This window comes from Octopus bimaculoides, chromosome 4 (genome assembly GCF_001194135.2).
Source record: "Octopus bimaculoides isolate UCB-OBI-ISO-001 chromosome 4, ASM119413v2, whole genome shotgun sequence".
NCBI classification, from domain to species: Eukaryota; Metazoa; Mollusca; class Cephalopoda; order Octopoda; family Octopodidae; genus Octopus; species Octopus bimaculoides.
Genome location: NC_068984.1, coordinates 118,835,409 through 118,845,408, shown reverse-complemented (window position 1 = coordinate 118,845,408; position 10,000 = coordinate 118,835,409). Strand labels below are relative to the sequence as shown.

The 10,000-nt window shown below is 34.5% G+C and overlaps 1 protein-coding gene across 3 annotated transcripts in view; it reads left to right on the top strand.

The window, feature by feature from the left end:
• The window catches only part of LOC106868836 (multiple C2 and transmembrane domain-containing protein 1), a 288,695-nt gene that overhangs the window by 31,233 nt on the left and 247,462 nt on the right, over positions 1 to 10,000 (top strand). For 2 of the 3 annotated variants that reach the window (XM_052967388.1, XM_014914262.2), the window contains exon 1: positions 1,887 to 2,397. The exons of the other annotated variant lie outside the window; for it this stretch is intronic. In XM_052967388.1, the coding sequence (XP_052823348.1) occupies positions 2,166 to 2,397 (232 nt within the window). In that variant the 5' untranslated portion in view covers positions 1,887 to 2,165. Of the gene's footprint in view, positions 1 to 1,886; positions 2,398 to 10,000 lie in introns of those variants that run through there. 3 annotated transcript variants of the gene reach the window in all.

The window sequence follows — 10,000 nt, the reverse complement described above, 5'->3', positions numbered from 1 at the left end:
TGTGTTCTTGAGCAAAACACTTCATTTCACGTTGCTCCAGTCCACTCAGCTGGCAAAAATGAGTAATCCTGTGATGGACTGGTCTCCTGTTCAGGTGGGGAATTTATACGCCATGGAAACAAGGAAAGTGGTCCTTATGAGTCAGTATAACTTGAGAAGGAAACTTTAACTAACTTTAAACTAGTGGTCCCTTCTCCATTAGGTTTTGTCTGGACTAAGGTGCGAGGGTCATGGGAAACATTGTGGTTAACAATTCCATTGTGTATAGGGAACTGATCAAGTGTTCCTGCAAAGAAAACTTCTCCAAGTGTGTCAGAGCAAATTTGAACTGTTCAGTATTTTGCAAGTGCAAATGTATTCCAGAGAACATTGTGAGCTTATTTACTTGAAAATTAAAGCTCTGTCTGTAAATATTAATCCTTTTGTTACCCTATTTCTGTTGAAGCACACTGCCTTTGCTTGAGTTAGTTTTGAAAATAAGGAAGAATTTAGCAAAATAATTTTGTCATTAAGTTGGGGTTTGGAACATAAATTAACATGAAATTTTGATGGAAGATTTTACTTTAGATCTCTTTAATCCTCTTGTAACCCTATTTCTGTTGAAATATTACTGCCTTTGTTTCAATTACTTTTGAAGATAATGAAGAATTTAGTAAAATAACTTTGTTAATTTTTTAGTTTCTTAGTCAAAGCTCTTTTGTCACACATCCTGTGACCTCTTCAGCAACGCTCTGTCCCACGTGTCTCCTCTTGTACTGCTTAGAGTAAGAGAACACACGTAGGATAGAGAGTGTTATTATTATGCTTGTTGTTTGGAACGTAAATGAACAAGAAATTTTGATGGAAGATTTTAATTTAGATTACTTTAAGCCTTTTGTTACCATATTTCTGTCAAAATACACTGACTTTTGAAGATAATGAAGGTTTTAATAAAAAAAAATTGTTATTATTATACTTGTTGTCTGGAAAATAAATGAACATGAAATTTTCATGGAAGATTTTTAATTTAGACTAGTAACTTAAACCCTTTTGTTACAATATTTCTGTTGAAATAAACTACCGTTCTTTCAATTACTTTTGAAGATAATGAAAAATTTTGTGAAATAACCTTTTATTATTATGCTTCTTGTTTGGAACATAAACTAACATGAAATTTTGATGGAAGGTTTTAATTTAGATCATTTTGAAAGAAGTTTGTATCAGAGGAACAATCTTACGTGGATTTGTATCAAAAGAGTTCTAACTGCGCTGATTTTAATAAAAGTCATGCACACACATTTGTTTGGGTTTTGTGTAACTTGACTTTTATTATTAATACCCTTCGTTTGTGATATTTCTTTAAAAATAATTTTTTCAAAATTCATATTAAAAAACAAAACAACTCTGCCGCTAATATTCACTAATTAGGACCCAAATATGACTTAAAAAAAAAAATTCACTTGCTAATAGTTATTTCACTAAACCACCTGACTACTTCCTAATGGTTGTGTTCTATTGTGATTTTATTAGGGTCTGTTCTAGGCATTGACAAGCAATTGGTAGCGGCGGTAATGGTAGTACTTGTAGTAGTAGTACCACTACCTTGTACTTTATCGAATCAATTAGAAATGTTTGACGGGCGCTATTTATTTACACCATGCTGACTTGTTGAATAAATAGACTAGAAATTCAATATGACTCGACTGTTTTGACCACGCCTCTCGCAGCATACGCTAATGTTTGACGGAGAAAGAAGGGGAGGAGGAGGAAGAAAAACTGTTCGCGAAATTAATCGTATGTGTATCAATACTAATACCTCCACCCTTTCCCTTTCTTGATTTGCAGTTCATATATATATATATATATATATATATATATATATATATATATATATATATATATATATTCGCACACACGTACAGTGCGATATGATTTATGATATATAAATAATAGGTGACTATGTAGTACGAGCATGATCAGCAACCCCGCGTGACCACAACCACCACAACAATCACATCGATTTCTCTACCCCGATGAAACGATCAGTGTCGCTAGTTCCTTCAGATGGTTAGTAGCTGTCAGGATTTGAATTACAATTAGAGCTACATCGAGCCATCAAAAGGCACATCGGAGATATGTTATGTTAGCGGTCTTTTTCAGTAGAAGTCTCCAAATTCGATTAGGGCATGGAGAGACAATTAGAAGCCACCCCAGAGGCAGGCAACATAGACCCGATTCCATCTACTGCAGCTACTCATGAAGTACATTCTTCAGTAACAACCAGTAGCGCTAATGATACGGAACGGCTCGAGGAAGCAACGGCTTTACCAGATCAGTCATTGACAGCTCGACCAGGATTTTCGCCAAAACCATCAAGACCAGCCGCAAGTGCACGCTTCAGTGTACTAACTAAATCCGGTTAGTCTTTCTTTTCTTTCCTTTCCCCGCTACCGAAATTGTTGTTGAAATTATGTATCTTTAATATCTAAGCACTTAGGGCGGACTAAGACTAGGGCCGTAACTTTTCTCAGTAGGTCGTTTTCAGGTGTGTTTTGACGATATATGTGATATTTTTTTGTATTTACGAACATGTTTATGTATGAGGAGTACTTAAACAGTAATATGTGCCGTAATTAAATAAACCACAGTTAGTTGTAGTAGCAGAACCTTCATATTTTGAGTTCAAAACCTACTGAGGTCGGAAAAAAAGGCCTTCCATCTGTACATAGATAATAATAATAATAAAAAAAAGAACATCTTTATAACATCTTACAAAAATTGGCCTTGTGCCGAGATAGAAGAAATTATTAGTAGCTATTGTTATTGTAGAGCTTCAGGTCAACTGTTCAAACAGATCTAGTTAAATGCATTTTAACTGATCACCTTGTTTTTATCGGGGAGGAGGATGTACCTAGACCTATATTATTTAATGTGTCCGTCTCTTAAGGAACTGGATTGTGTGTGTGTGTGTGGAGAGAGAGAGAGAGAGAGAGAAAGAGAGAGAAAGAAAGAAAGAAAGAGATTTCATTACTACTTCTAGCAGGTCAATTATACAAGTTCTGGCTCCTTCTTTGGCAAGGTAGTAGTTGTAGTGTAGTTTGTAGCATGTAAAACTGAATTAACAATTCGGTTTCGATTCTCAATTAAAGCTGTCCCTCTGATGTCCTTGGAACGCTGTGAATGGCATGGCACAATTTCCTAATTTTCCCTCTTTCTCCAAAATTCTTAGAAATGTTGCATACATGTACCATATCTTATCAACAGCTAATCGAAATAATCGACTCTATATTTAAAATATTTCGAAATATTTTACCAAGTAAAACTATTCCAATCTCCATTTGTAAACATTAGTAAGAAACCTTGTCAAATACAAAGAGTGTGTGTTGTGTGTGCGTAATCATTTTAATTCTAACATTTTCTTTTGTTATTTACATGAAAGTAACACACACATGTAAATAAGGTTATTGATCGAATCCACGCATCGCATGCTTTTTTTTTCCTCTTTCTAACTTGACTGATATTCTAGATTCCTATGATATTACTATCAACAGGTTCCTTTTTCAGTATTGTTATATTCGAACTGTAGATAAAAACCATACATATACACAATCCATATTCAAGATCTTTCTTTCTGTCTCTGTTTATTTCTCTGCCTGTCTCTCTCTCTCGTCTTGTCATTCTTTTTCTCTCATTTCATATACTACATCCTTTCTTTCAACGCGCTCAATATCTATCTATCTGTTTATTTATCTATGTTTTGTCTGTGTATTTGTTTATCTATTTATCTATGTTTATTTATCTATTTGTTTATCTATGTTTCTGTCTGTCTATTTGTTTATCTATCTATCTATCTATCTACCTATTTATTTATGCGTCTATCTATCTATCTATCTATCTATATCTACCTGTCTCTATGTTTCTCTATGTCTCTATTTGTTTCTCTATCTATCTATCTCCCTGTCTCTATTTGTTTCTGTATCTGTCTATTTGCTTATCTATCTATCTGCCTGTCTTTCTATTTGTTTATCTATCTGTCTATCTATCTATCTATCTATCTATCTATCCGTTTGTCTCTCTATTTGTTTATCTATCTACCTGTCTGTCTTTCTATTTGTTTATCTATCTATCTCGCTGCATGTGTGTACGTACATATCTATGAATATGCATATATGCGTGTGTTTATTTACACACACATAGACAAAATGTAAAAACTAAACCCCTATATTTGTGTGTGCACTCACACACATAGACAATGTGTGAAAGAGTAAATAAGGAAATACAGAATATGAATCCATTTACACACGCTTTTTATAACAGCACACACAGCGCACATACCTAGCTTCACCACACGTGTTCGTGAGACAGACCGTCTTAACAGAAATGACTACTGACTAGAATAATCCGTTTTAATTCGGAAACGGAATAGTGCTTGTTTTCTGTATCGTCACTCTATCAAAAGTGACCTGTGATAGCTATTATTATTAAACATTCTCTCTTATTATCCATTCTTTCTTTTATCAACACTTGAAAAGTTTTGTATGGTCCTACACCTTTTTTTAAACCTTTTTAAGGAAGTTTTGTATCGTTTTTGTTTTCTTTTTTTTTTTACCTTTAAAGGCAAATACCCTCTGTCGTATCTTGTTAAATTTCTTCCAGCCATTTGAAGCATTTCAAATTTTCACTACATTATTTTAAAAAAATGTAGTTTTTGCCTGGTGATGACGAAAATCGCATTCATTTCCTTCCAGATAATTTATAATAGAAAAGTAACAAATATTCTTCAATGAAGTAAGATTATTGTAGAAAATTTGAAAAACACTTTATGAAAACGTGAAGTGGTTGGAAGAAATTTAACAAGATTCTCTCATCAAGGCATTTATGGTAGTTTTTCTTCCGAATAATATAAATTAATTACACCTGTGATTTAATCTAATCTGTATCTCTGAAAATCAAGAGTTCAGAAATGTTACCAAATACAATCAGAGAATCTAAATGGACAAAATTGAAAACTATTGCAAATTCTTGAAGAAAAAAAAAAAAAAAACCACCCTAGCAACCAGCCGGTTGAGGTGACTTTAGGGTTTCTAAATTTGTGTGGTGTACGTCACTTTTAAGTCCAGTCATGCGGTGTGATTAGGTGAGTAGGCGGCTAATTGAAATTGCGTTAAAATGAGCACCTGTAAAGCACTGAATCGTGTCTTAAAGGAGTCATTCAATAAATATCCCTCTATAAAACTGATGATATTGTGCAAGGTCGAGTTCATATCGCAGTCTGAGTAAAATATTTTACGTTTTGTATATCATTCGTATATAACCTACTGCGGTAGTTATTTACTTTCTGTTCTATGTTTAACCGCCCTTTGGTTCTACGTTACAAACTTACTGTTTTAAGGTGATCTAAGAAAAACACCCTTCCATTAAAAATTTCATGTTAATCTGTTTCAAACATCAACTTGATAAATAATAAAGACAAAGTTATTTTACTATCTTCTTTGTTTTCAAAATTATCTGGAATAGAGGCAGTTTATTTCAAAAGAAATGTAATAACGAAAGGGTTAAGTGTTGATTTATAAATTAGTAAGAAAATAGGAAAAACTAATCATAAATGGCTTTTCTTTATATGTCGATTAATAATTATTTTTAAAAAAGAGCGAAACATAAATTATTTCTCAATGTCGATTTTTAATAAAAAAATTTTTTTAAATGGAAAAACAAGATATTTTATCAATGACTTTATGTCTTTGTGGGTCGATTATTAATTAAAAAACAGGAAAACTAAATCACTTAATTGATGACTTTCAGCATGGAATATTTAACATTCTTTTAAAAATGTTTGAAGGATGAAAGTGTCATTTCGACTTTAGTCTTTGATGATTAAACATGTTAATCAATATGCAGGTGACACTTTGAATGTGGAATGTTTCTGTAAAAACACTGATTGGATTTAATGTAATCAATTACCTGTGAACACATTATCGATGACTAGTGACGATATTTAATGTAAATAAGGTTGACAATCGTTACAGTATAAACAAATATTCCGATGTTACGTCGAGATCAATGTGACTCCCTTATTTGGATCAACTTTTCATCTTTAGATTCTGTTGATTATAATTTGATTGCTGAAATTTTTAATCAAGTCAAAAATTAAAGTCGCGCGCGTGTGTGTGATAACAGGTATTAGTAATTATGTAAGGAACCAAGTGGATTTAAATCAGTGGTGACGAAACTCTGATAGGTGTGTCAGCAGTGACATTTCACAGGTGACAAGCAAAAATTGTCATGCAATATGCTGTGTATATATATATAAGATTTCGTAGTTTATATATATATACATATATGAGAGAGAGAGAGAAACCTATAAGCATTTGCCTAAAACTAAAATAACGTATACATCTAAGTGATAATCCATGGACAAGATTATTAAAGAAATGAAAATTGTGACTCGTCGGATTCAAAAAGATTTAAATTGTCAAAGCATTGTTCTTCTTTCTCACTCGTGTGTCTGTGTGTACCTATGTGTATACACATACAGACAGTCACCGGGTTACGAAAGAAGAATTGTTCTTACATTAATTTTAAAGTCGGAGCAGTTACTCACGGTTCGTATTTAGCGTCAGTCAGTCACATGTCTTAGTATGTGGTATATATTTTAGCTGAACTATCTTAAAATAATAACTGTTTCAAATTTTGATACAAGGCCAGCAATTTTAGGGGTCAAGGGTTGATCTATTACATCGACCTCACCACTTGTTTGGTACTTTATTTTATCGACCCAGAATGATGAGAGACAACGCCGACCACGGCGGTTTTTGAATGTAATAAAGGTATTGAAATAATAATAATAATATTAATGATGATGATGCCGATAATTTCTTTTATTCATAATAAATGTGTTTATAACTGAGAGGAAATTGGCTAGATTCACTAATCCTTTCAATTATTATTGGTGTTTCGGGAACTGTGACGAGGAATTTGAGGGTAAAATTAGATTTTGATAAGGAGTGGGTGTAGGGCAGAAAACTGTTTACTTAGATCAGCCAGAATTTTCCGGAAAGTCTTTGATAGAAAGGAAGGGGAGCTCGGAACAACCTGGAAGGCTCTTAATAGGAGTAGAGACAAGAATGTTTCTCATGCTAGAGCCCAGGTTGTGATCTGATATTAGTGAAACTAAACCAGTCACAATAGCAATATCAAAATTTTAGGCATAGGGCCTAAAATTCTGGGGGATAGGCTAATCAATTGCATCAACCCCAATGCTAAACTGGTGCTTTTATTTCATCAACCCTATGAGGATGAAAGGTAAAGCTGACCTCAGCAGAATCTATAATTACCAAGTAAAATGGGAAAATATACCACTAAGCATTTTATCCAGCATGCTAATGTTCTGATAGCTCACCATCTTCATCGTTTCAAACTTTGGCATGAGGCTGGCAATTTTAGGAGAGGAGGACTAGTTGATTACATCAAACTCAGGGCTTAACTGGTGCTCATTTTATCGACCCCCCAAGGGAATGAAAGGCAAAGTCAAATTCTGTTGCGATCAGCCTTGTCTGTCATACCTTCAGGGTCAGGAAAATACAATACTGGAGAAGTGAACCTTCCCTAAAATTACTGGCTTTGTGCCTAAATTAGAAACAAAAATAATAAATGTATTGTTTATTGAGAGAGAATGTGAGCATGTATGTGTGTGTGGTGGGGTACAGGATCAGTTGAATGTTCTAGCAACTCAGGTAGTTGCCCAGGAATATGGAAGAACATGACATGGTTTGGATGTCACGTGATGTTTATGTATATATACACAATGAGCTTGCTTCCCAAGTACAAGGTTCTGAGTTCAGTCTCACTGTGTGGCATCTTGAGCAAGTGTCTTCTACTATAGCCTTGGTCTAAGTAAAACCTTGTGAGTGGATTTGATGGGGAGAAACTGAAAGAAGCCCATCGTATTTGGATGTTGTACTGAAGAAGGAGCAAGAACTCTTGCGATATGCATATACATCTATTGCATATTTTTAGATCCAAGTGTGACTAATCAAAGCCTTGTGAGTGGATTTGGTAGACGGAAACTGAAAGAAGCCTGTCATATATATACATCTATGTGTATGTTTCTGTGTTTGTCCCCCACCTCTGCTTGGCAACCGGTATCGGTTTGTTTACATCTGTGTAAGTTAGTGGTTTAGTAAAAGAGAAAAATAGAATATGTACTAGACTTTAAAAAAATAAGCCCTGTTGTCAACTTGTTCAACTAAAAAATCCTTCAAGGTGGTGCCCCAGCATGGCTGCAGTCAAATGACTGAAACAAGTAAAAGATAAAAGATATATATATGCACAGGAGTGGCTGTGTGGTAAGTAGCTTGTAGGGTTAATTCAAAATGATGTAAATTGAAGCAATGACAAGTGACCAAGACTTTTGGTGATATGCTGTGCTTGAGAAGACCTGTCAAACCAAGTGAAACTGTAGTTGTGGCCAATGCCAGTGTCATGTAACAGGCACTCATGTCAGTGGTATGTGAAAAGCACCCTTTGAACATTGGGCCTCATGGAGGTGATAAGTGACTGAGACCTTTGGCAATATGAGAAGACTCATCAAGCCAAGTGAAATCATAGTTGTGTCACATAACTGACATCCATGTCAGTGGCATGTAAAAAATACCCATTACACTCCTGGAGTGGTTGGCGTTAGGAAGCGCATCGAGCCATTGAAACCATGCCAAATCAGATTGGAACCTGGTGTGACTTTCCAGCTTTTTTTTTTCAGTCAAATCGTCTAACCCAGAGGTTTTCAAACTGTGGTCTGCGGACCACAGGGGGTCCGCAAGGACAAGACAGGGGGTCCGTAGACAGCAAATACTTTTTATGGGCAATTTGATTTTATGTATGTTTTTTAATCGAAATCTTTTAATTGACAATAAACCTATTTGTTAAATACTGTTAAATAAATAAATGCAAAAATATATGTTATTTTAAGCAAATATTTATGTATAAATTTCATAAGCATTTATAAGGAGGTCCCTAAGGTAAAGCCTGAAATATAAAGGGGTCCGCAAGTCAAAAAGTTTGAAAATCCCTGGTCTAACCCATGCCAGCATGGAAAGCAGACACTAAATGATGATGATGATGATATATTTGACAAAGTAATCTGAATGCCAAAGCCTTAGATATCTGATCTGGCAAATAATCTCTTTCCTGAATAATTTTCTCAACATTTAAGTAAATTCACTCGTAACAAATACATTGACATTCGCTTTTTCACTTTACTCTTTAATATTGTGTAAATCTAAGGCAGTGAGCTGCTAGAATATTTAGCATGCTGGACAAAATGCTTAGCGGCATTTTGTCCATCTTTACATTCTGGGTTCAAATTCTGCCAAAGTTGACTTTGACTTTCATATTTTCAGGATCTGTAAAATAAGTACCAGTAGAGAGAGCACTGTAATCGATTTAACCCCTCTCCTGGAATTGCTGGCCTTGTGCCAAAATTTGAAACCAATATTGTGTAAATTTACCTTCCCTTTCAAATGATTGCAGGAGTGGCTGTGTGATAAGAAACTTGCTTCCCAATCACATGGTTCCAGGTTCAGTCCCACTGTGTGACACCTTAGGCAAGTGTCTTTTACTAAAGCCTCAAGCTAAAACCTTTGTGAGTGAATTTGGTAGACAGAAACTGAAAGAAGCCTGTCATATCTATCTATATATATAAAAATGAGAATGTGTGTCTGTCTGTCTGTCTGTGTGAATCCCTAAAACTCGAGAACTACGCAACCAATTTCATTCAAATTTTACACATGCCTTACTTAGGGTTCCAGTTGTGTTTTAGTAAAAAAAAATTATTAACTTCTTGCAGAGTTCGAGCACACGGCAACATAATATCTCCTCCACTATTTAAGTATTACGTGTCAAAAGTGAAACAAAAACACTCATGTCAAATACTTTCACTTTAAAAATGAAACTATTCCACTAACTGAAACAATCACATTTCGATACTGTAGTGACAGATACTTTCACAGAGAGAGAAAGTGAG